The 25085-nt window shown below is 59.8% G+C and overlaps 9 protein-coding genes across 9 annotated transcripts; 5 read left to right on the top strand and 4 right to left on the bottom strand.

The window, feature by feature from the left end:
- Positions 1–341: 341 nt before the first annotated feature.
- BXZ73DRAFT_100717 (FMN-linked oxidoreductase) lies at positions 342–1757 on the top strand (the record flags this gene model as incomplete). Its single annotated transcript, XM_048014662.1, has 4 exons — positions 342–506; positions 571–637; positions 694–1267; positions 1322–1757. 4 exons carry the CDS (start codon positions 342–344, stop codon positions 1755–1757), a joined length of 1242 nt encoding a protein of 413 aa, XP_047878642.1.
- Positions 1758–2140: 383 nt separating this feature from the next.
- On the bottom strand, positions 2141–3237 carry BXZ73DRAFT_45725 (uncharacterized protein; the record flags this gene model as incomplete). Its single annotated transcript, XM_048019558.1, has 2 exons — positions 2141–2888; positions 2951–3237. The coding sequence occupies 2 exons, from the start codon at positions 3235–3237 to the stop codon at positions 2141–2143; spliced, it is 1035 nt and encodes a 344-aa protein (XP_047878641.1).
- Positions 3238–4926: 1689 nt separating this feature from the next.
- Positions 4927–6541, bottom strand: BXZ73DRAFT_45821 (acid protease; the record flags this gene model as incomplete). The annotated part of the gene is made up of 7 exons (XM_048019577.1): positions 4927–5118; positions 5181–5344; positions 5393–5532; positions 5598–5804; positions 5860–5968; positions 6027–6048; positions 6122–6541. 7 exons carry the CDS (start codon positions 6539–6541, stop codon positions 4927–4929), a joined length of 1254 nt encoding a protein of 417 aa, XP_047878640.1.
- A 678-nt stretch (positions 6542–7219) lies between these two features.
- On the bottom strand, positions 7220–9350 carry BXZ73DRAFT_100714 (uncharacterized protein; the record flags this gene model as incomplete). The annotated part of the gene is made up of 4 exons (XM_048014661.1): positions 7220–7340; positions 8138–8610; positions 8983–9187; positions 9334–9350. 4 exons carry the CDS (start codon positions 9348–9350, stop codon positions 7220–7222), a joined length of 816 nt encoding a protein of 271 aa, XP_047878639.1.
- A 1268-nt stretch (positions 9351–10618) lies between these two features.
- BXZ73DRAFT_77006 (uncharacterized protein) lies at positions 10619–11557 on the top strand (the record flags this gene model as incomplete). The annotated part of the gene is made up of 2 exons (XM_048022566.1): positions 10619–10738; positions 10802–11557. 2 exons carry the CDS (start codon positions 10619–10621, stop codon positions 11555–11557), a joined length of 876 nt encoding a protein of 291 aa, XP_047878638.1.
- A 3721-nt stretch (positions 11558–15278) lies between these two features.
- On the top strand, positions 15279–17723 carry BXZ73DRAFT_89586 (uncharacterized protein; the record flags this gene model as incomplete). The annotated part of the gene is made up of 11 exons (XM_048025340.1): positions 15279–15308; positions 15429–15695; positions 15763–15894; positions 15950–15988; positions 16038–16213; positions 16266–16428; positions 16483–16633; positions 16688–17039; positions 17115–17273; positions 17334–17417; positions 17486–17723. 11 exons carry the CDS (start codon positions 15279–15281, stop codon positions 17721–17723), a joined length of 1791 nt encoding a protein of 596 aa, XP_047878637.1.
- Positions 17724–18152: 429 nt separating this feature from the next.
- Positions 18153–19544, top strand: BXZ73DRAFT_100711 (uncharacterized protein; the record flags this gene model as incomplete). The annotated part of the gene is made up of 7 exons (XM_048014660.1): positions 18153–18347; positions 18410–18565; positions 18620–18689; positions 18739–18811; positions 18870–18889; positions 18953–19412; positions 19469–19544. The coding sequence occupies 7 exons, from the start codon at positions 18153–18155 to the stop codon at positions 19542–19544; spliced, it is 1050 nt and encodes a 349-aa protein (XP_047878636.1).
- A 900-nt stretch (positions 19545–20444) lies between these two features.
- On the top strand, positions 20445–21893 carry BXZ73DRAFT_100710 (Alpha/Beta hydrolase protein; the record flags this gene model as incomplete). Its single annotated transcript, XM_048014659.1, has 7 exons — positions 20445–20629; positions 20686–20824; positions 20904–21027; positions 21085–21136; positions 21192–21445; positions 21508–21542; positions 21633–21893. The coding sequence occupies 7 exons, from the start codon at positions 20445–20447 to the stop codon at positions 21891–21893; spliced, it is 1050 nt and encodes a 349-aa protein (XP_047878635.1).
- An 828-nt stretch (positions 21894–22721) lies between these two features.
- On the bottom strand, positions 22722–22988 carry BXZ73DRAFT_18721 (uncharacterized protein; the record flags this gene model as incomplete). The annotated part of the gene is made up of 1 exon (XM_048017568.1): positions 22722–22988. A coding segment is annotated over one exon (267 nt), but the record flags the coding sequence as incomplete, so codon positions are not given.
- Positions 22989–25085: the final 2097 nt, after the last annotated feature.

Here is a 25085-nt window from a genome sequence, read left to right as displayed (position 1 = left end):
CGCGTTATGTGTGGCACGGCTGGACCGCAAGGGGGCAAAGCGCACGGGGAAGCACCACAGCGAGAAGCACGTAGGTTGTGGCTCTTTACGCAGAAGAAAGGCCGACAGCTGTTCTAGAACACAGTAGAACTGCGGGTCTCAGAGGAACCGGCCTGGACCCACATTTGGTTCGTACGAGCCCACCCGACCTCGCAGCACTGGTAATCGTGGTGGACTTTATCTCGGAGTCCGAGCCAGATGACAAAGCAACTGCAAGACGAGAGAGGGCATGTATATAAGAGGAAGCGATATCCCAACAGGTTCTTGCATTCACACAGTCCTCAGCCAACGACACCAGCATCATGCCTCCCGCATACGAAATCGCTCCCGCTCCAGAGACTTCCTTCTTCACCCCCGCCCAAGTGCCCCCTGCGGGTACCGCGCCGGCCTCTGTCCAGAAGAAGCCTTTACCGAAGCTCTTCCAACCCATTGAGATTCGCGGCGTCGAGTTCCAGAACCGCCTTTGGGTGAGCGTCCGCTTGCGGCCGTGTGTCATGCGTCACCGCGGAGGGCTCACCTTCCATTGTGCAGGTCTCCCCGATGGTCATGATGTCCGCTGGCACCGACGGCAAGATGACGCCATTCCACAGCACAATCCGTAAGCTCCTCTCCACCCCACGCATCCTCTGCGCACCCACTCAGCCCGCCTCACAGTCGGCGCCAAGTTCATCCACGGCCCCGGCCTGACGATCGTCGAGGGCACCGCCGTCGTGCCCGAGGGCCGCATCACCCCGCACGACCTCGGGCTCTGGTCGGACGCGCAGATCGCGCCGCTCCGCGCCGTCGTCGCCCTCGCGCACAGCCAGGGCCAGAAGCTCGGCGTGCAGCTCTTCCACGCCGGCCGCAAGGGCTCCGTCGCGCCGGTCTGGCACGCCGGGCACGAGGTCGTCCCGCCCGGGGCGCGCACCGGCGGCTTTGCGGACGACCTCGTCGCGCCCTCGGCGGTGCCGCACGACGTCGGCGTGGTCCCCCGCGCGATGACGGTCGAAGATATCAAGGCGATGGTGCGCGCGTTCGTCGACGCGGCGCGGCGCGCGGTCGAGGCCGGCGTCGACGTCGTCGAGGTGCACGCCGCGCACGGGTACTTGCTGCACAGCTTCCTGAGCCCGGTGACGAACCGGCGCACGGACGACTATGGGGGGAGCTTCGAGAACCGGGCGCGGTTGCTCCTCGAGGTCGTCGACGCCGTCCGCGCAGTCGTTCCCGACACGATGCCGCTGTTCGTCAGGTGCGTGTTTTGCGTTGTCGATGGGGCGGCGGGACGACGCTCACCAGGATGCAGGGTGTCCGCGACGGATTGGCTCGAGAAGGTGCTCCCGAACGAGCCGTCGTGGACTCTCGAGGACACCGTCCACCTCGCGACGCTCCTCCCGGACCACGGCGTGGACGTCATCGACGTGTCGACAGGCGGCATTGACCCTCGACAGAAGATCGAGGTCGTGGGGGCCGCCTACCAGGCACGCTTCTCGGAAGCGATCAAGAAGGCGGTGGGAGACCGTCTCGTGGTCACCGCGGTCGGAGGCATCAGAGACGGGCACATCGCCGAGGAGGTGCCACAGAAGGGACAGGCGGACGTGGCGATGGTCGGGACGGCGTCGTTGAAGAACCCGGCGTTCGTGCTTGCGTACGCCGAGCAACTGGGCGTCGAGGTGAAGCCGCCGCATCAGGTAGATTGGGTGTTGTATGGGCGCGGGAGCATGTGGAGGTGGAAGGACTGAGCGCGAGCCGAGTCGACGTTGAAGTTGAACATGGAGACCAACAAGCCCTGCGAAGATAAGATAAGACCTCTCATTCACGGTCACGGCCGGTGAAGAGACTATGCGCAAAATGCATTAGAACGCGCATTTGAATATTTACTCTCTTCAATGCATAATTGAAATCATAGGAAGGTTATGATCTTAGACGTGATACGGGTAGACGTATATGGTACACTGTTGGGACTATGGGAGGTACTGATACATGTGACTAGGGATTACTACAGGTCTAACAGAACGAGAATTATAACGACACGACGTGATATAACAGCGCATATATGCAGTCCTCGAACGAGGTCTGACCAGGGGAGACTCATAGAGTCCACAGGATAATCGTAAACACTCACTCACTTGAGCTCGAAGAACCGCGGTAGGTTCTTCCAAATCCTCAAACGCGTCGCCTGGATCCGCGCCTCAAACCCCCGCTCGCACGACCCACACAACCGCCCCTCCTCCTCCTTCCGCTCCTCATACTTCCTCACCACCTCCTCCAACATCCACAGCGGGTCCCCAGGGACCCCATCGTCGCCCGTGGACGCGCACGCCGCAAACAGCCCCTCGACGCAGTCGAAGCACATCGTCGAGTCGTCCGCGACGACCTCCACCTCGCCGTCCTTCAGCCCGCCTGCAAAGTCGAGGTCGAACGCGACCCGGTGCGCGATGTGGTCCCCGACGTCCACGCGCACCCGCGCGATCGCCGCCCGCCCCCGCGCCCACCGCATCCAGTCGTCGCTCGGCAGCCCGTCCCAGTGCGCGGGGGGCGTCCGGACCCGCAGCGCGCGGCCCCACGCCCGCCCGTGCGTCGTGGTGGCGAGCTGGTAGAACGCGGCCGGGAGGAGGGAGGGCACGTCGAAGGCGCGGGCGAAGGCGATCGCCGTGACTGGCTCCGGAGCGCGGCGGCGGGAAACAGCGATGGGCAGCGCGCGCAGGGACGCTTGACGTGCATCCCAGGCTTCCAGCGTGGTGGGCCAGTCCGAGGTGACTTGGGAGATAAGATGGGCGCGGAGATCGTCCATGAAGTATTTGTCGGCGAGACGGAGGATGGTGGTGAGAGAGAGGAGGTTGGAAGGCGTCAGAGGTTGGAAGGAGAGCTCGCTGACGAAGGAGGATCATGGGCATGAGGGAAGGGCGAGCAGACGATCGATGGAGATGCTCACGATGGGAAGTAGAGGGAGGTCAGCAGGAGCGAGACGTCCTCAGCATCGTCTCCGAGGTGGACGAGGGGGACGCCGTCGTGCATATCGCTCCTCTCGGGGGCTGCGTCTTGAAGCAGGTGGGAGAAGATGGCGGACTGGTCGCTGAGGACGTGCTTGTGGACGCGGAAGGCGCGGGGGGAGGCATTGAGCTCGGTAGAACGCGAGGTTGTCGACAACTGTGGGGCGATGAGGACGATGTCACCGTTTTCGAAGTAGAGGCGGGGATGGTGCGTGACTGGTGGATCCATAGCTGAGACAGTCAATGAAAGTGGAGGATGGGGGGGAGGGAGAGATGGAGGAGAATTATTGGCACCGTGACGGCCTTGACATCAAGAAGGGCCGCCCGATAGGGTCGGGACTCGGCGCGCGGGGATCATTGTACCCCGCATAGCGTGATATGCTAAAATTTTGAAACATGATACGCACCGCCGGATGCGTCATGACACAAAAGGCCTCCCCATTGATCCTCAGGGTCTGCCAGATCACCCTGCAGCTTAGAGCGCCGTGCGTTGGAGTCCATTTCGGGTTCGGTCGTCGGTGAACTGTTCAGCCAGAGGAAGCCAGGAAGTGAGTGCATGTCGTTCGTTTGAAGTGCACATACGCGTGGAGAAAGATGTTCTTGGCGGGTAGGCTCGAGCTCAAGGTAGAAAAACGAAGGGCATCAAGTCGCGAGGCGGCATGAATCGCCCGCGCGACTCGAGGTCTGTTCGAATGTCTTGAAGAGAGGGAGGTGAAGGAGGTCCACCGGAACGTGGCACACTTGAACGCGAGCAAAAGGAAGGAAAAATAGCGCGGGACTCGGGCGCCCAGCCTCGTCGGCTCTGGCGCCCCGGAACGCGAAGATGGGATTTTGTTTTCCGACGGATGGGGCAGACGGATGGCTACGTACGTAGATAGATACAAGAAGAAAAAACAAAGAAACCGGTTCTGGGAGGGCACAGTGGAGGGTAGTTCGAAAAATGCTCGACTCGCGTCTGGCAGCAGCACGGAAGGTGTCAGCAAGACGGGACGAGCGCGAGGGAGCCAGGCCTGCTCACCTGGCAGCAGCACGGAAGGGTTGGGCTAGCACGGAGCCGCCTCGCGCCCTTCGACGTCTGCCCGGTGAGAGGGGCTCATGCCGCGTGTGCCGCAGGCTCATCGGGCGACCGTCAGGGGTCGTGGACCCGGGCTGTAGCGTGGGGCAGAGAGGCGTCGGAACGCAGGGCGTCATGGCGCGCGCGCGCCTCGGAGGCACACGGTGGTGCGCGCGTGCGCGCGCGAATTTCCCGGAGGGTGCGCAGCTGCTAGGTGAGCATAGCGAGCTCTAGGACGAAACGTCGCGGTGACGTGTTGGTCCGTGCTGGTCGAAACGGAGGTGAGCGGCACCGTCGTCCGCGCTCGTCCGGTTGAGTACGGGCTGGTGCCGGGCCGCTGCCCGCGCGATTCAACTTGTGTAAACCTCGGTTTAAACCACGATTCATCTGAGACTTACGTAAGTATATATCGCGTCGATTGTGCGCTTCCTGCTGTCCGAAGAGTTCGGACGGGAAAGCGCGCGCCAGCCGAGGTAGTTCAACGTGTCCTCGTCGGCCCAGGTCGGCCCTCTCCACCATTTGCTCAACTCATTTTATGTAGTTGTATCTCTCCGTACTTCTGGAAACTCTGGGGGCGAGCAGAGGACATATCCGTTGAAGGGATACAGTGACGTCACGACGCGCGTTGCTGGCCTGCCTGTTCGGACTTTTGCTTGTGTGGGACAAACGATTGATATCGCGTGGATGATTACAAGTTCATTGCAAATGACTATATGGGTTATGCGAGGGTGATAGCAGTATAGTAAATACATACACCGGCCCTGGTTCACTTGAAGTTGCAAACACGTCACGAACCGAGACTGCGGACTCTTGCCAGACGCCCCACCAAGCCCCATACGCCGTGTTTGTGCAGACCACACACGCCTAGTTGATCTCCGCGAACGTGTTCTCGGTGATCGCGAAGCCGACCTGGTAGTTGTCGGCGTCGTAGACGTGGTAGAAGCGCTCCAGGAACGTCATCCCGTTGATGAAGTCCATGCCCTCACCCCAGTTGCTGCCCAAGTCAGCGACGATCAGGTAAACGCTGTCCGTGTCGCCCCCGATCGCGGTGTTCAGCTGCAGGAGGCCGGACGGGGTCAGCGGGACGCGCGTGCACCGAAGCCTGTGCGGGGACGTACGGGGCGGGGCCAGATCTGCGCGTTCGCGGTGAACTCGAAGGTGTGGTCGCCGAAGTGGAAGAAGAGGCTCTGTAGGGACGCGAACTGCTTCGCGGTGAGCTTCAGGAGACCGACGTCGTCGTCGAGAACGGCGCCGGTGGCCTTCTGGTACGCGGCGAACGCGTCTGCGAGACGTTAGCACTGATACGACGCTTGTGAGAGGTAAGTCATACCAGTGGCAATGTAGACGAGCGTGCTGCCGGTGTCGGTGATACCCGCGGTGGTCGCGAGAATGGGGATGTTCGAAGAACCGTAGGTGATCGACTGGTCGATACCCACGTAGTTCGACGACGGCGAAGTCGATGTGACCGGACTGTGATCGAAACGTACCGCCAGCGTTAACGGCACTCTTACACAGAGAAACGCGGATGTGCTTACACGTAGGTGATGTCGCCAGTGTACTTGCTCTCGTCAACGGCACCGAAAGAAAGCTGGCCGTTGGTGGACTCGAGCACGGTGCTGGGCACGAAGGCGACGCCCACGAGGTCGGCCTCGATGAGACCCTGGCTGAACATATTGTCCGTCACGGTAGGAATAATTTCGCCGCCCGACGTGGAACCCTTGGTAAGAATCTCAGGGCCGAGGCTGTAGAACCCCATGTTAAAACACTTGGTCGTACTGATGCGGCTAAAGCACTCACCCGAGGATGCCGTCAACACCTTCGAAGCCCCACACGGTCTTAGCAACGCCAATTCCCTGGCCTGTGATTACGGCATCGCCGAGAGTGACCGTGTCGGTGTACTCATAACCTATACAGCCCGCGGTTAGCCGCCTCATCCACAATCGGGGCCAAACAGAACGCCTCACCAAAGGCGAGGCCAGAGCCGTACTGGATTACCTGCAATCGCGCACCGCGTCAGCACTGTCGCACGCGCCGCGAAGCAACCGATGTTGGCACTCACAAAATACTCGCGCCCGTCCCCGACCGGCACGCTCGTGCTCGTGTTCACGTACGGCTTGTCCGCGCCGAGCCACGTGTTCGAGCTCCCGGTGTCGATCAGGAGGTTGTAGTACGTCGGCGGCGAGCCGACGCCGACGCTCGCGATGTAGTTGTACACCTGGTTCGTCGCGTCAACGGGCACGAGCCCGGCGGCCTGCTTCGCGCTCATCACGGTCGCGTTCTGCGCCGTCGCGCGCTCGAAGAGCATCTTCGCGCGCGCGCGGTCCGCCTCGATGATGCTCGGCACCCCGGTGAGGTTCAACCGGCGCGTGACGGAGAGCGTCAGACCCGCAGAGCGGCGCGACATGGGCGACGCGGACGAGAGCGAGACGAGGGAGGCGGCGCACGCGCAGAGCGCGAGGAGAGGGAGGCGAGCGAACATGGTCCTGGTCCTGGTTCGAGGGAGGGGGTGGAGGATGTAGGTGGGGCCTGCGGGTCCAACGCGGTTGGGGCGCAGGCTTTATACCCCGTTCTTCAGCCTACGGGGCGCGGATGGATTATGTGCGCAAGACGTAGAGCGCGCGGCGTAGTCCCGCCGTCCCCGGCAGACCCGGAAGGAGGGAGAATGCCGGTTTCTCGAAGTGCAAGGTGCCGCATCGACGCATCAGCGGTGCGCGAGAATCAGCGCCGCTGGTCTTGCGCATACGCAACTTTCTTGCTGGTCTCGTCCCCGGCCGCTCTGTACCGCACCACACCACCACCTATACGAGGGTGGTGTGCGGTACAGAGCGGCTGGGGACGAGACTACTTGCTTGTGCACTTCCGTAACTTGAGCCCGGCATAGTGAAGGCGAGATGAAAGGCCGATCGGTGCTTGTGCACTTCCGCAACTTGAGCCCAGCATGGTGGAGGCGAGATGAAACTTCAAGGAAAGGCCGGTCGGTGCTTGTGCGGAGGGATCTTCTGGTCACGTGCGTGAGACCCACTGGGTTGCCGATGACGGCGCGCCACCTTCCCCAATCCTCTACGGTCTTAGTCTAAAGGGTGAATCCGAATCAGTAGGAACACATCAAGACCAAGCTGTCGCGTACCCCAAACAACATGCGGAGAAACTCTCGACGTCAGTGGTACGTCAAGGCCGTTATAGTGGCCTTGAAGAGCACGAGAGTGAGCACACCGAATGAGGCAGGGATGACGACAGAACGCACCGGGTAGTAGATATCAGCGACGACGGGCAGATGCCTGGGAAATAGCGCCCGTAATAAGCTTTTTGCGGAGAAATCGAGATATGCCAAGCCATACCCTGCACCGAGCGGGTAAGGTTGCATGTGATTTATATCGACAGCAGCGATCGCCAAGACCTGTGCCCGGATAAAACGACTACGTCCAACGGTACAACATGCTCCTCTCGTCAGAGGGAGCGCCGACCTGAACTTGTCTCAACCGGCAACCTGCTTCTAGCTACCTGCAGGGATGGGAGCAGGTCTGACACACGGAAGATCAGAACGCAGATGCCATGTGTAGCAAGGCACAGATTACTGACCGGTTTGCGCACTGCCGATGGTGACCACGGTGCTTTCGAAACGCAGTCGTCATCGCAGTTACTACCCCGGCAGCGACTAGCGTCGAACTCCCATCTCCCCATCAATATCATGAAGAGCGTCATGAATCCTGGGTGCGCCATGCAGCTAGCCTTCGGGGCATATATCACTACCAGCGGACACTCTTGAGCAGATACAAAGGACTTCCCGGTGCGGCAAAGATGCACTAGTACTGCAAGGCCACCTTCGAGTGTGACCCATGCAGCGTTTCCGAGAGCCATCTATTCGTCAGCGACGGTCAGACACAACAATGATCAACATACCATCGGTGCACGGTCTCATTCAAACCGAGACATTGTGGTACGCCTAACTTCATTGGTATAAGGCTTCCTTTGACCAGACATCTATTCAGCAATTCCTTCATCCACGTCCACAAAACGTCCATGCCAGCACGTCTGACCAACAGGCGGCCGTCTCTACCCGTGCCGTGTCGTCTACAACATCCCCTGCAACCACATCACCAAAATCGTCATGAGTGCTGCCCCCACGAGGACAACGTGCGCGCCCCAGTCGTCCCAGAAGTCATTCAAAACGAACGCGTCCTTCGGCTCCGGCGCGAGGATGAGCGTCTGCCGCATGGCGTCGTGCGCCCATTCGGTCGTGGCCAGCCCGCAGACGAGGAGTGTCCGGTCCTGGGAGTGCGTCGCGGGGACGAAGATCTCCGTCCGGTTCGTCGTTGGGGTGGGCAGGCCCGTGCGCGGCGGGATGCCGACAGAGGGCCCAGTGGAGGGAGCAAATGGTGACGACGGCGACGACGGGACGGCCCACTCGTACGTGAACGTGCCGGTGTTGATCTCGTACTCGAACTTGAACGGGACGCCGACGGTCTTGGCGGGGTAGGGGCGCACGACGGCGCGGAGGATGCGTCCGCCGTTGTCGAGTGTGGGCGACGACGGTGGCAGGGCGTGCTTCTGGGAGAACTACGAGAAGTTCTCGCCGTTCCAGTCGTCACCAGTGTGGTAGTTGTTGTCGGGGTTGTAATTCCACAAACTAATCGCATGAAGTGAGTGTCGGTACCGGGGCGCATATCGGCGGGGAGCTTACGTGAAACTGACAAGAGAACGCTCCAGCGCGGTGATCATAACATCCATCATCTTCATCTGCATGATCTTCCGCCCGAGTCAACACGGCGCCTCGGTCAAGAAGCAGCTGCAGACGCACCTCAAAGCCCGTAAAGCCAAACCCGGCCGCCAGAAGACTCACACCATGGTCGCCGCTGCCAATTTCTGGTACCCACACGGCCACAGCCCACGCTCCTCCTCCGTGTGCCCGCCGCCACGCACGCCGCGGAGCCACGTCGCCCCCGGCTCCTCCAGCCCATGCAGGTCGAGGCCGACGGCCTCGAGGGTCCACGCGGGTGCGCCGGAGCCGCCGGAGTAGCGCGACCACACGTCCTGGTGGAGAGCGACGAAGGCGACAAGCCCGAACTGCGGCATGAGCGAGAGCAGCGCGCGGACGTAGTCGAGGTATTCGGCGTCGTAAACGCCGCTGGTGAGGCCGTGTGAGGAGAGGACATTTGCGGAGAAATACGGACGGCTCACGGAGCGGTATGTTCGACAGCTTCCCATGTTACGAGGAAACGGACTAGAGGGAGGTCGATATATGCGCATGGAAGACACGAGAATGGAACGTACCGAATGTCAGGCCTCATCGTCGAAGGCGAGCGAAGTGGTCCGGGGCTTGTTTAAGGGGAAAGGGTCGTCCGACGAATGTCACGTTGGCGAAACAAGTCGTGGTCATGATTCACTGGTCTTCGCTCTCGTTCAGCAGGCAGAGGGGTATGTAGAAGAGTAGACGCACGTTTTGCAGTTCCCAGACAAATTTACTCCACGGACGGTGCATATCCGTCCGTAGGAGTCGAGGACATGGCGCGCGTGTATGTATAGCTTTCCACCAGTCCCATATGAAGACCAATCATGGCAAAATGTTCGTTAGGGGGTTGTTGGTTGCGTTGTGGGGGAAGGGGTGAAGCTTGCGGCGCTGTAGTGTCGTCCACGAGGATGAAGGGTGCTTCAGACTCCGTGCGAGAGAGGGACGTTCGCTTCTAGATGCAGCGGCTAGTATCGAGCCGGTATAGCAGATTAAAGATGAGCCAAAAGGAGAGAAAGGCAGAGCCTGGGGAAGACAGATGACGGTAGGACCTGGACCAGGGACGCGCCGGCGGGTGCCTGGACGAGCATTTGCCTGGCAGTAACCCGACGTCTGGGAACTTGACGCCGAACGGTTCATGTTTGTGGAGATAAGATAAGATATTTCACCCGGTAGCGCCCAGCACTGCTGGCTCGCTTCAAGCTTTACTTCAGCTTCAAGGCTTTACCATCGATCCTCTCCCTCACCCTTCCTACCACCATCTCCCGCCGCGGCCAGGCGCCAGTTTTTTGAAACGAACGCGTCAATGATGCAGAAGTGGTCGCAGGGGCGGGGAAACACTCCTTGCACAACTGAAGTTCTCGCTTGCGCAGTGCATGAACTCATGAAGTGGTCGACAGAAAACGTATCTCAAAGCGTGGCGCTGCCAGTAGGGCCGGATGACATACCTGGTGCGGTTTGACTCGCCGGTATCTATAATACCCTCCACAGCTCTCCCGACATGATCCAGACGTCGTCCTCCGAATCTCAATCGTTTCGTTGATGGGCTCTCGGAAGCCTACCTCAATGACGTTCATTCCACGAGGACTAGTTCTGTAAGTACACTGTCACCTTCAGATACAGGCAGTGACGGTTGGCGTATCTGCCAACTGTCACTGCCACATGATCTGAGATCACATCCGGTTCCGATGTCAGAGCACTGCGGGGCGACCAACACCTCGCTTTCTCAGGTCTTTGCGCCATCTCTCGCCGTGCGTCGTCGCGCCCTCGTTCCGTCTTGTCTGCTCTCTCCCTCCACCGCGCGCGCCCAGAGCGACGCGCGCTGCGTCCATGTCGCTCCTTGCTGCCCTCTCTCTCTGCGTCGCTCTTTCGGGCTGTCTTTCTCTGACAATCGCGGCGTCTATCTCTACGAGGGACGATATCGACAATGTGGAGAGCACTACGTCGGTGGTACGTCGTGTCCACTCATTGTCGCGTTCAGCGGGTTGACGTCCGATTTTCACCGCTGTTCAGACGCAGATAGCAATTGCCTCCATTGTAGCTATCGTCGTCATGTCTGTCCCCATTGGATGGTACTGGAAGAGGTACCGTCTTCGCCAGCTCGAAAGAATAATTGCGGCAGAAGGGCCGTTCACATTCAAAGGAAAGGGGAGAGCCACCTACAGCGCCCCGTCTGTGACAAACAAGCCCATTCCCCCAGCCGCTCCGCCCTCCGAGCCTGAAGATCAAGAATCCAGTCCACCGCCTTCCCCGTTGCCCGGCACCCACGGCACGCGACACTGCGCATCGCCGAGCTCGCGCTCAAGCATCAGCACGAACACACGTCCTTCGCACGACGGAGAACGCCCCATTCCCCGCGCGCAAACTCCGCCCAACGTCCACGAAGTCCCCGACGACCTCGCAAACCCGGATCCTGACTGCGAGAAGGCGCTTCCGTCCGCGGACTCTCCGGAGCCCGAGAAAGCATCCGTCACGCGCAGAGAAGACGCCCACATGCCTGATGATGACGAGTCCGTGTTCGCCGACGCGCGCTCGACTCTCCCTCCCTCCTACCGCACCGCGCCGTCCGCGAATGGGTTCCTGATATACCCCAGCACGCCGCGTGGCCCGCGGCCGATCCCCGAGCCGATCCCGATGCTCCCGCCGCTGTATACCCCGAGAGACACCAACGCGCCGCGCGTACGAGTGGAGAAGAAGGGGGATCGGGATGGCGGGCTGCATCTTGTCGGGGGTGCGGTGCCAGAGGATGTCGAAGGCGTGGAAGAGTGATAGATGGAGCCGTTCTGGATTGGGTGAGCCGGTTGTTTGTCAATGTTTTATTGAGAGTACCTCCACAGTCGGTCCTTACTTGCAGAATACACGTATACTCTGGCAATATTTAATGTGTATCTAGACTGATTTGAATGTTCCAATATGACCGGGCTGTTGAGAGAGCATTGCTATTGGCGCCAGCGATGCATTGTGTCCGAATTCCGGGCCGGTAACCCCGGGCCACGTTGACGGTGATGCCGAGATTCTCAGGATTGTTCATACCCAACCATCATTACCCTCAACCTAACCAGGTTGTCTCTAGTAGACGTATCGCTGTTGCTGAGGCTATGCTGGAATAAAATCAATCATATTGCGGAGCACTGCTTCCGTATCACCGTAGACAGTGGGCACGGCCCTGCGAGCGTCCGCAAGGTGCGTACTCTCACGTCACCAGGTCGTGCTCGCCGCTTCTCACTCTTGTACTCACGACAGTACTTGGCGCGGTGTCGTTACGGTCGCATTGTTGACCATTCAGGCTACCTGTGGCACCGCTTTGCAACATGATGCTGCGAACAACTAGTATTAGACGCTCTGCGAACCTATCCGATGGCATCCCATCTCCAGACTGGACTTGGCTTCCTCTACACACGCTGTCATCGAAGCCCGCTGACGTCTTAATTTGGTGCCGCTATCATCGGTCACCTTTATATACCGCTGGTGCATCACTCGTGTTTGCCTCATCCATTTGCCGTCTCCTTCGTTCGTTTTCCCATACGGTACCCTTCACAGGAAATACCTCAAAGATAGCTCCTCTACGCCCTGCCCGGCAGTCTTCTTAGCCCCCCAGGTTTACCTGCTCTGGAAGCTCTCGCGCTGTCAAACTCGTGTTCGTATCTCTCTCTCACGGCGCTCCTAGCACCGCTCATGGCATCGACTATGACTGGTATGGGTATCATAAACAGGACTCTCAATCAACCGGTGTATTTCCCTCTTACCTCGAGGATGCACACACTATCGACACGGGCGGACTTCAACGACGGCGACGGCGTTGGGCTGATCATAGGCGTGCGTATCATACGTTTGCGCGCGCTCCCAGACTTAGATGCTGATGCTTATTTATTTCTTCCTTATCTTAGTTTGCCGCCGCCGGCGTTGCTGCCGTTGCGATATTGATGCTCCTGATTGCTCTCGCGCGTAGAATATACGCACGACGTCGACGTCCGAGCGTCCAGACTTCAGCCGAGAACGCCGATTCCCCCGAAAGCAAACCGCCCGAAATGCGGCAGCGAGAGAACCGCGCCGGCGCCGCGCCTTCCACGACGCCGTCTAGGGTCGCCACTGTTCCTCGGCTTTCTTTGAGGGCTAGTGCTCGCAGTCGAGCACCTGCCGTGAATGTACCTCCGCCTCCACCCTCGTCATGGCCTCTGAAAGTGCCCACTGTTACTAGCAGCTCAGTCTATGCGTCAGGTTCAAATAACATTTCGGAAGTTCAAGCCGCCTACGGCGAGCGAGAAATTGCTCCAGCACTAGCAAAAGACACGGACTCCGTCTACTATCACGATATCTCGACTGTTCCCACACACGAACGAGCCGGACACACCCAAGTTTCCTCATTATTCGTAGACCCTGGTCCCGCCCGCACCCCACCGCCGCGGCGCCGAAATAGAGCAAGTAGGGTCGCAGCGGACTCCGATTCGACGTACACAAACGGGCTGTTCGCGACGCTCCCGCTCTCGTATCGCACCGCACCGTCGACGGACGGGTTTCTGGTGTACCCGCGCACGCCTCGCGACCCCCCACTACTTCCATGTCCACACAGTGCGCCCCCTCTTCCACCGCCGCGCGATCTTGTGGAGATGTCTCGGGTCTCGGTGGAGGAGAGAGCGGGGCAGCGGGTGGAGAGGAACGGTGGAGTGTGTGTCGAGGGGAGACACTTCGGGTGAGTTCGCTGTGTTGACGGTGATTACACGAGGGGTAAGTGAATTTTTGTCGCATACGCGGGAGACGTGTATCTCTGAACTGATCATCAGATACTATAGTGCATTGCAACTTCAACATCCTACCGAGGATAATTTAAACGATCGACCTCAGTAACTACGTAGAACGGACATCATGCGGCGAGGAGGAGGAGGGGTCGGAGGGGGGGAAACTGCGATTTCAGCCCGACCCAGACGACCTCCGGCCGGCAGTGTCGGACTCTCACTGGGCCGCTACCGTAGCGGTGTTTTTGATGCGGACAACTGGCACGCGCACGGCGTTCGGCCTGGGTTCGCGCTCTCGGCAGTTGGTCGGATGGTATGTGTTTACATGCTGCCCTCATGATATTCTATGCAACTTACGCGATGTATGACTGTCTGTGTCGCGTGGCAGCCCGCTACTGCCATCATCCTGCGCACGCATGCGATGTCAGATGTCTAACGACAGATAGACGACTGGACTGCCAGTGCGAAGATTCCGGCCGTGTTCTAGCGTCCCGAAAGTACTTACAGGCTGCGGCTTCTTTACATAAGTAACACGCCGTGCAAGAGCGCGCCGCTGGACGTCAAGTAGTGTTTGGTACGCTCCACCAACCTCCCTCGTGGTCGGAGCGCTCACTGACTCGAGTGGTAGCCACCCGCGACCTCGCATTGGTCCCTCGTCCAGAGCTCCACCCCTTGTTCTTCTTCCGCGATTTTAACTGTATCTGGGAGCATTTAATGCGGTAATCTGCGGATCTTCTATTTCATGAAACGCGGTTTCAAAAGCACGCCTGTTACTTGGCTCAGGAGGATCTAACGCTTTCCGGAGTTCATGTGTTCTCTGCGGGTGGGGCGTTGTTGTACCGTATTCGGTCTGATCACTCCGTGCACCTCTGTAAATACTCGCTGCTTGTTTCGTAAAAGGGAAAGCCGGCGCGAGGCATACCATTATCACACTGTGGGAGATCATGGAGTGGGCACCCCGGAATGTTAAGTCTGGTTTTGCTCTCACACCGCCGCCTTTGTCAGAACCGCGGTCACAGGCGGATACGAACTCTAGTTCAATGGGCGGCACTTTTTTCCAGTATGCAGCTGGCTCTCTGGGGATAGATCACGATTGTTCAGCTCGAATTGGATAGTAAGCGGCATTTCCGGGCCGGTTCTGGGCCGGCATCGCCGAGATCGCGCGTCAATGACAGAAGCGCCAGTGCTGTGTCTTGTCGTCTCCCCTCATCATCTCCAGCTTGTCGACTGTCGAATCCCTCATGGGTACCGAGGCTGGCGCAAACTGCGCAAGTAATGCGATGAGACACTAGGACACCAGAGATGGTCTGCCGTTGCAGTGCCGAGTCTTCGTGATATGCGCCAGAGAAAGAGGGGACTTCGTACGTCATACGGGCGCGTCGCTTGAAGCTTCCCCCAGTCGATGCTCACCTTCAGGCACTAGCTCCTCCAGCACGCATATAGGCACCTATACATGCCTGTGTGGAAGAATAATAGGTCACTTATTGAGTTGTGTTATCAAAAACGACCGTGACGAAGAAGTTCGTCGAGGTCAGATGCAGTTCAAAGTGGGCGCGGAGTACCACCGATTGGCTAAGACGCGATGGACGCTCTTGGATGCCCTGTGACACTTCTGGTGAGTTTCATGGGTCCGTTCGCACACTTTGGTACCCCAGCGGCAGTGTTGGAAGGTCGCATATATACATCTCGTCGCCCCCACACACGCTTTTTCGTCCACCCCCCATCCCTCCTCGTTCGCTCACGATCATACGTCCGACATGTCGCAGCTCAACCTTGCAAACGAGAAGGTAGTTTCTGCTGAAGCTAGACGCGAAATCTCCTCCGAGTACGAGTCCAACTCCGACCAGCTGCACCCCTCCCAGCCGGCAAAAGACTCAAGTAAAGACATCCAAGAGCTCAATGCGAAGCTAGCCAACCCTCTCGCTGGCCTCTCGCAGGAGCGGCTTCTTGCCGATGCCGCGACGTTCGCCCGCGCCCACGGCCTGGAGGCATACACGGAGGCGATCCAGAAGGGCGCCTTGGTCGCGCAGGACCCGGTGGCGTTCGAGGGTCTCTCGATGCTCACGGACGAGGACAAGAGAGTGCTTCGGCGCGAGTTCACGCACAAATGGGACCAGCCGTTCATGCTCTACTACCTCGTCGTCATGTGCTCTGTCGCCGCGGCCGTGCAGGGGGTGAGTGGCTACGCGACCTCTTCTCGTGGCACTGGTCGCTGCGCATATACTCACCCATGCCGTGTAGATGGACGAGTCGGTGATCAATGGCGCGAACCTGTTCTTCCCGTCGCAGTTTGGCATCGATCCTGGGAATTCGCCTGGGTCAGGGAACAGCAGGAACCAGTGGATCCTGGGATTGGTGAACTCTGCACCCTACGTATGCCCATCTCCGTGGTTGTCTTCGATTAGTGCTTATGCTTATCTTCCTTCAGCTTTGTTGCGGTCTCATCAGTTGCTGGTTGACGGATCCGGTGAGTGTACCTTTCTCGTGGTTGTATGCGCGGCTACCAACGTCTGGAGACAGCTCATAGATTACTCGGCCGGCGCGGGACAATCTTTGTTGCGGCCATGTTCTGTTTCCTTACTTGCATCTGGCAAGGTGTGACAAACTCCTGGCCTCATTTGTTCATAGCCCGCTTCGTCCTAGGGTTCGGTGTCGGACCGAAGAGCGCAACCGTTCCTGTGTACTCGGCCGAGTATGTGTCTCTCATTCGTCATCGCTCTACGTCCCATTAATGGTTTACCCAGATGTTCGCCCCCGCTCATTCGCGGTGCCTTAGTAATGATGTGGCAGACGTGGACGGCGTTCGGAATCATGCTTGGCTACGTCATGGACCTCGCGTTCGAGAACGTCCCTGATCCTAAGCACGCCAATATCACTGGCCTCAGGTGGCGTCTCATGCTCGGAAGTGTATGTGCCGCTCCCTCTGTCCCCTCTATAAGTTGACACGGAGTCTCATTTCAGGCCGGCATACCAGCCCTCGTAGTCGCTATCCAAGTGTTCTTCTGCCCGGAGTCCCCTCGCTGGTGCATGATGAAAGGTCGTTACGTGCAAGCCTTCCAGTCCCTTCGCAAACTGCGTCACACGGAGCTCCAAGCCGCGCGCGACCTCTACTGTGCGTTGATCCCTTTGCTTTTAACGTCTTATCGATTCAGAAACGCTCCAATAGACATTCATGTCCTCCTTGAGGCCGAGAAAGAAGCGGACCGACGGACGCGCAACAAGTTCCTCGAGCTCTTCACCGTCCCGCGCAACCGCCGCGCCACACTCGCGTCTGGGATCGTCATGTTCATGCAACAGTTCTGCGGCATCAACGCGATCGCATACTACTCCTCCAACATCTTCGTCCAGGGTGGCCTCGGCGTCCACAACGCGCTCATCGCGTCTTGGGGATACGGCATGATCAATTTCGTTTTTGCTGGGCCCGCGGTATGGACCATCGACACCTTCGGCCGACGCAACCTTCTACTCGTCTCCTTCCCGCTCATGGCGTTCTTCTTGCTCATGACTGGCTTCGCGTTGTATGTTTTCGACAGACTGTCGATATGGAGCTTCTCTCACTCGTTTTCCTACTGCAGCTACATCCCGCTATCCAGCTCCGCGCATGTCGGGATCATCGCGCTGGGAATCTACTTGTTCAGCGCCGCGTACTCTCCCGGAGAAGGCCCTGTGCCGTTCACGTACTCGGCTGAGGCGTTCCCGTTGTACGTGCGCGACATGGGCATGTCTATGGCGACCGCGTTGCTCTGGTTCTTGTGCGTGTCTTCAGTCCCTCACCACCTTTCGCTCACTGACGCCATATCGTCCCTCCACAGCAACTTCGTCATCGCGCTCACCGTACCCGCCCTCCTCGGTGCCTGGACGCCCCAAGGCACCTTCGGCTGGTTCGCCGCGTGGAAGTGCGCCTCCACTCTTCCCTTCCCTGTCTCGTCTCGACGCTCACCCACGCCCGTAAACGCGCCTACAGCATCTTCGGCTTCTTCGCCGCGCTCCTCTTCGTGCCCGAGACCAAGGCGCTCTCGCTCGAGGAGCTCGACCAGGTGTTCAGCGTTTCGACGCGCGCGCACGCCGCGTACCAGCTCCGCGCGCTCGGCCACAACTTCCGCAAGCACGTGCTGCGCCGGCGCGTCGGCGACGTCCCGCCGCTGTACGAGCACGAGCGCGAGGAGGCGGAGGGCAAGAGTGCGGGCGTCGCCGCGGCGTGAGGGGACGAGAGCGTGCGCGCGTATGTGGATTCGTGCAGTGGTCCGGTGTTTGTTTGTATGCTAGAGTCGACGTCGTTTGGAAAGCGGGGACGCTCCTCCGAGTGTCGCTTAGTTTGTGTATGTATTTTTGAGCCTCCAGTCCAGTCAGGCTCCTACCCAGCCGTCTGTTCGAGGTAATTGTGCCGGCGCAGAGCGGGCGGCGCGGCAGGCCCTACGGGCCTGAAAGCAATAGTATGTTGGAATATAGAGTATCAATAGAAGGAATAGAATGCCAGGTTGGGCCGGGCCAGGCGGGTCTACGCCACAAGGTCACGGGAACACACTCAGCACTGGGCACAGCCCAACCTTTCCCTCCTTCAAACCCAATTCTACCCCGTTTTCACACATCCTTCATGCTCTTTTGATCCTGCTACCTCTGTACGGCCCCTCATGGCTGCCCTAAGCACCGTCAAACTTGTGCTCGTGCATGTGCTCTCCTGGCTTGCCACGCCCCGACTCACGCCCCGCGACATCAACGGCATCCACCTCGCCGTCCATCCCGTCTGCGGCACGCTCTCGGGGCACGTCGTGGACGTCAACGCGGGCGTGGACCTCGGCCTCATCAACACCGTCGTTGCGTTCGGGGTGAGCATATGCTGTTTTCGTGCGCCGTGGACAGGCTTCCGAGACTGGTCGCACACGGACAGGACTCGTACACGGACGGCGGACGCGACGACGGCGGACCGCTCGCGCCTCCAGTGGTCATTCCGCCCGATGCATTGGCTGGTGGAAGGTCGACCAATGGAAAGGTCTGGGTAGAGCATCTGTCGGACGACATTGGCGCGACGCTGATGGACTACGCAGTGAGTGTGTCGTTCTTCGCGCGCTTCCCGATGGCCGTTGAATGCGGGTCGCAGCAATCTGGGGCATGCACGGATCTCAGGCTGTGGCCGAGTAACTACAAGAAGGTGGACTTCTTGGGACAAAGTGAGTGCGCATCGATGCATCTTGGGAAGGGGGGTTCCAACGATCGCAGTGAGCACATTCCTCGGACAGAACAATAGTCTCGCCCCCGGCACCACCCTTTATGCCGTCTTTTTCGGCATCAAGTGAGTATCTATGTCGAGATGCACGATCAGGAGGCTCAAACCTCTGGTTATAAACCAGTGACTTTGGTGACTCGAGAAGTAAGTCAATCCTCGCTTCTCGCGTTGATCCCTCGTGTCCCCCCGGTCCTCATCCTGCTGCAGACGACTGCGAAGAGAGCCTCCAAGCTGCTGCCCAAGTCATCTTAGAGCAGATTCGCATCCTCGCATCTCCCCCGACGAACGGACGTTCCTTCCTCGTCCTCGATGACTACGGCATAGGCACTCACACCGCCGCCGGCGACGCCTTCGTGCAAACGGTCTTTTCGGGCCTTCGCGACCTTCACGATGGCATCAACTCCACTACCCCCTTCACACCCTCGAGCCCACCGCCAGTCCTCGATGCGCAGCGCCCTCTCCAGGCGGGTGTTGTGCGAGGACCGCGGCTGAACGTCGCCTTCGCATCCCTCAGCCGGATCTGGGATGGGGTGCTCGGTCCCGACCCCGGCTACGAGGCTTTCGGGTACAGGAGCACGGATGCGTGCATCACCCAGTGTTCGCTTTTGTTCTGCTCCGTCGAGGGGATGTGCGATGACCCCGAGCACTACTTCTCCTACATTCCATCGTGAGTGTTGCCTGCTGCAGCTAGGGTTAGGGTCACAGGCTCACGTCGTCACGCAGGCACCCATCGAAGGAGGGCATGCGGATAATGGCAGACTACGTGAAGGAAGTGATGAACAAGTGTGTTGTCGGGTAGGTTTGGACACTGGTGAGTGTGTTGTTTGGCATGGTATGACGTAACTCAAGGTCTCAATCGTGTGCCTTCAGTAGGGTCAATGGAATTCCGAAGTGACAATGTATGTATTGGTACCCAGATCCCGATCCTGTATTTTAGCCTTCCTGCTATCAACAGATTATTTGTCTCCACTGGAACGAGGCTCTTAGCTCAAGGCTAGAACTGGCGAGCAGATATGTCGTCCAAATGCCGGTATCAAGCTCGCCTTCGATCCCCCATCATCCACATAGAGTCAAACCAAATTACGGTGGCAAGATGCTCTTTCATGTCTACAGTCCCGCGCGTGGAGAATGTCACGTGGTTTCCGCTATGGTGGGTCTCGGTGGGCGCGACACGCGCGAACGAATTTTTGCATGACACAAGTTAGCAAACTGATTTATACCATCTTCTTCAAAGACGCTATCCATTCAAGGAATGCGACTTCTGTTGCGGCTCACCGGCCAGACCCATGCCCGTCGATCGCTTCTGCTTCCGATGAACACCTTCCCTGTAAGTGTCCTAGTAGGAAGTCACTCGTCGGCTCGGTAAACGTGTTATGTACAGGTCGCAGCGCGGTCGCAAAGCACCCCCAGAAACTCATCAACCGACCCGTGGTGACCACTGTGCCACTCTTACACGCGACACTGCGACGCGACACGTGTCAGAGATGGTGAGCCATCGTCGTGCATGCCCAGACACCAATGTATTCTGGGAGTGTCCGCGTACACGCTGTCGCGAGCCTGCCTTGTTTTCAACCCGCTCGTCTTCTCTGATGCCTTCGTAGAGCCGAACACCGCCAGCAGCTCACGTCAAGGCTGACCCTCACCGCCAGGATTTTGCCTGACAACACGCTTTTAGCTCTTGGATGGCTGGGAGGAAAAGATGTCCGCGATGCGAAGGTCTGAAATCTCGGTTTGCAAGATCGTGAGTCGCTCTTTCCGGGAACCCGAGCCACTACTGCTACTGCAAGCCACTGACGACGTTCGATCGTTCGCAGAACGCACTGCGCTCCGCTGGATACAGCGCTACATCCGGAACTTTGGCGGAGACCCCACTAAAGTCACCCTGTAGGCAACTCGCTCTCCTCGCCGACGCGCTCCGGTGACTGAATCATTGTGCACAGAATCGGCCTTAGTTCCGGCGCGGTCTCGGCCGGCTTCCACACCGTCTACAACGACGGCGAAAACCTGTTCCGCGCACTCTGGGCCGAGTCCGGCGCGATCCAACCACGGCTGGATCGACGCGCCAGAGCCCCAGGCGGCGTTCGATACTTACTCCGCATTTGTTGGTTGCGGCAACGCCACGGACGTCCTCGCGTGCATCCGTCATGCTCCACTGGAGGCGGTGACCAACACCTCCGCCGTCAACAGTCTGTGGTCACCGCGGGCGGACGGGGCAGTCTTCCTGGACCTCCCACAAAAGCTGCTCACCTCGGGGCGTGCTCATAACGTCCCTGTTGTTGCCGGTGGGTTCGACTCCCTGGGTTCAACCATTCATATGCTGATGGGATCGATGTTCATAGGGAACGCGGAAGACGAGGGCACGCTGTTTTCCCTGAACATTCCTGGCCTCACGTTAGTACATGCGAGAGATGGTGCCGAGAACGTAATCGTTGATGTGGGCTTGCAGTTCTGACGCAGAGTTCCTCCAAACGCTCCTGTCCACTGGTTGGTTCGGAAACCTGAGCGCGCCGCAAGGGCCACAGCTGCTCGATCTGTACTCCAACGACCCGGCGCTCGGTGCGCCGTACGGGACCGGGGATGACTTCCAGTACGAGCAGATGCACAAGCGCTTCGCATCGGTGGTGGGAGACGCGACCATCGACGCCGTCCGGCGGCTGTTCTCGCGCGAGATGAGCAAGAAAAACCACGTCTGGTCCTACTGTACGTCCCTCGCTCTGCTGCAGCCTCAATTTCTGCTGACCAGTCTTGCGTTGCTGTTGCAGTGTACAGGCGCCATAAAGTCGCCGGCTTCGGATCGGTGAGTCGTCTATCCCGCACCTGCGCTTTTTGGTGCTTCCCACCTTCGGTCTTGAGCCTGAGCTGACGCGCGCGCCGCCGCGCCTCGCAGACGCACGGCTCCGAAATCCCCGAGATGTACCAGACGGTCGGGAGCCAGCTCCAGGACCTCTTCATCCACTTCGCGAACACGCTCGACCCGAACGGGACGCCCGGCGTCGCGCAGGCGTGGCCCAAGTACAGCGAGAAGGCGCCGGTGCTGCTCGACTTCTCGGGCAATTCGACGCTCCGGCTGACGGACGACACGTACCGGGGGAAGCAGATCGACTTCCTCGTGGATCTTTCGCAGCAGTACCCGTGGCCGCTTCAATGAGCGTCTGAAGTGAGGACGGCGTGGCGGTGGCCCCCGCATGACTGGCCCCCTTCGTCTCTCCTGTCCCGCATCGCTGGTACGGCACGCTCGAACTCGTTACTCCCCATACGTCCTGTCTTGTCGTGGACAGTACCGCGGCCCGATTCCACCAGTCTGCATCGCGATGGACATCTTCTGCTCATTATAGACTCTATAGACTTAAGACGACGCTACGACCTAGCGACTCGCGTTCTCGCGGTATCTATCTGCAGACACGGCCAGCTGCTCTTTTCCTTTGTGCAACCGGGAAGTCGCTGACGTCGAATGCTCGCACTGCAGGCCATGACGTCATTGCGATGACGGAGATTGCCGTATGTGAGAAAATGTTATGCAACTGACGCCAACCTGCCACGTGGCGAATGTTCTCCGTCTGCGGCTTCGCGTGTTCAAAGCTCCAAATAACCTCATAGCTTCCATAGAGCAGATCTTGCGGCCGGCGAGGGAGAGCTAGAGCCGTCAGATCTTCATAGGCAAGGGTGATCGCGGAAGTGAAGTACAGGCCTGGGTCTATGCAGGAACTTCGGGGCGACTATGAGGAGATTAACAGAGAAGTGAGCGAGATGAGCTTACAGATTCCAACACATTGCGCCATAGAAGAGCGTCGTCTTTCTGTCATTTGGGCCATCATCGCGGACACCTGGGCTATGCGCGGCAGGCGAGCCCGGAGCTTCTTCAGGTCACTGAACGCACCCAGATACAGCTCTGAAACTCGGTGCTGCGTAGCTTTCTTCTGGAGAGGCTTGTCCCGGTTTCGTATATTGTACCCGCGACAGGCACAGGCCGTCGAAAGACGACATAGGCGGTTTCACCCTTCCGGAGAAAGTCTTCGGCGATGGCACCATCGGTTATACCGCCCACTGTGGCGACAAGTATACGATCCCCGACCGCTTTCTTGGCGGCTTCTGCGAGATGGGCCTGGTAAGCACTGTCGAGCACCCCGATTTTCTGGCGATAGTCGGTGCCGCCAGACAAGACGTCGACGAGGTTCACGCCGTGATCGGCCAGGATCCCCACCAGGTCGATTGTGTCTTCCGGCGTCCACGAGGGCTCGTCTGGCCCACAGCCATCGCGCGCGGGACGGGGGCCCGCCCCTCCTCGCCGGGCCCGTCGTGGTACGCGAGCGCGGAGGGGGCGACGAGCCGGTCCGTCCACCCGCCGCGCGCGCGCAGGATGTGCCCGCGCGGCGCATGCCAGGACGGCGCGAGGGAGCCCTTGCGGCCGGCGTGCGCGAGCTGCACGCCAACCTTCTGGCCCTGACCGTGGATGAACTTCGCGCCGACTGTGCGTAGATTGGAGGGGTGAGGAGTGCGCCGCCGGTTTGTAATGCGTGGAGGTGCTTACGGATTGCTATGTGGAAGGGTGTCATTTTGCCGTCGGCGCCGGCGGACATTGTCGCAAGTGGAGAAACCTGCGCAGGGGCGGCTGGTGTCAGGTAAGTACCGGCGCGCGAGGATATCTGAACGATGCATACCCACAGGTGGTTTTGGAAATCGACACCGCGAATGCTAAGAGGTTGGAAGAGGTTCGGAAGAGGTCGATCTTGTCTGAACAATGGGGCCGTTCCTGCTTCGGGAGTCCGGGTGGGGGTGAAGAACGAGACCCCAGGTGCAGTGGCTGGAGGCATGGTCTGGGATGAGGACTAGGGATCACCAAGGGTCCGGGTGACCCGTGCGGGTTCGCGGGTGCGGGTACCACGGGTGCGGGTGCGGGTCTCATCTCCAGGACCCGTGGACCCTTGGCACCCGTGAGGAGGAGGAGTACTGAACGTTGAACACTGGGCTGAACACTACTAGCTATACAGTTGCTTAGTAAGGGTGGCTGGAGGCCGGACAAAGTACATGTACGTATACCACTCGGTACCGGTACCCCTCATGTGCACCGTCTCGCACACACTGTCTCGGCGCCCGCACCATCTCGCCCAGTGCTCTGTCTCGCCCGTGCCCTCTCTCACCCACGCACCGTCCCCCTCGCCCCGTCTTCCTCGCACGCACTGTCTCTCGCCTACGCCGTCTCCCGTGCACCGTCTCCCTCGCCCGCGCCGTCCCTCGCCTGCATCCGCCGTCTCTCGCCCGCGCTGTCTCTCGCCCGCGCCCTCTCTCGCCTGCACCCTCTTGCCCACGCCGTCTCCCGCGCACCGTCTCCCTCACCCACACCGTCTCCCTCGCCGTCTCTCAGCGCCCCAGTGGGCGGCAAGGACGCGTAGCGCGCATCGAGTGATGCACGCCACGCGTCCCTCCCTTCCTTGCTCTCCTCCACCGCCTGCTCCCTGCTCAGCCTCACCGTCTGTCCAGGCAAACGATAGCGACTACACAGTCGTCTGTCGTCTGCTGTTGGACTGCAGTGTCACTTGGTGACACTGTTCTCCCCTCCCCCACCTCGACCTCGACCTCGGTCCTCCATGCCGTCCTTCACCCACCTTACCGGCCTCCCTCACAACGTCGAGGGCGCATGAGGACGTCCATCCGGACGTCACCAGTATGGAGATTGGAATATGGGGGCCGCGGCGATGTACCGCAGCCCCTGTTTTGGTGAGTCCTCCGCCCTGCCCTGCCGTATTCCCAACGCCCACCTGTCCTCCCTGCCGCCCAGTCGACAACTACACGGACGTCCTCCTCCTCTCGGCCCTCCAAGTCGCCCTCCTCCTCTGCGCCGCTCTCCTCTGCGCATGTCGCCCGCCTCTGCATCGCCGAGCTCGTCCTCCTCCGCTCGCGCTGCCTGCGCACGCCGCCCTGCTTCTCCTCACCCTCCTCCGCCCGCTCCTGCCGCCTCCTCCGCCCGCCCCTGTCGCCTCCTTCGCGCCGCCCACCCCCGTGACTTCACGCCACCCTCCCACCTCCGCCTCCGTCCGCGTTGCCCGCCTCCGCACCACACTCCTCCAAACCGCGCTCCTCCGCCCGCCTCGCCCTTCTCCGCGCTGGCCTCCACCCTCCTCGCCTGTCCTGCTCCTCCTCGCCCTGCTCCGCCTACGCTTCTCGCCCCTTTCGCACCGCCCACCTGCTTCCTGCCGCCCGCCCCCGCGTTGCCCGCCTCCTCCGCATTGCCCGCCTCGCCGTTGCCCTTCTCCACGCATGTTGCCCGCGTCCGCCTCGCCCGCGTCCGCATCGTCTTCCCCCGCGTCCGCCTCGCCTGCGTCCGCATCGTTTTCCCCCGCGT

Source organism: Epithele typhae, assembly GCF_022376455.1.
Source record: "Epithele typhae strain CBS 203.58 chromosome Unknown BXZ73scaffold_19, whole genome shotgun sequence".
Taxonomy (NCBI): Eukaryota; Fungi; Basidiomycota; class Agaricomycetes; order Polyporales; family Epitheliaceae; genus Epithele; species Epithele typhae.
Note: the sequence above shows the minus strand (reverse complement) of the source record. Positions and strands in the feature narration are given on the sequence as shown.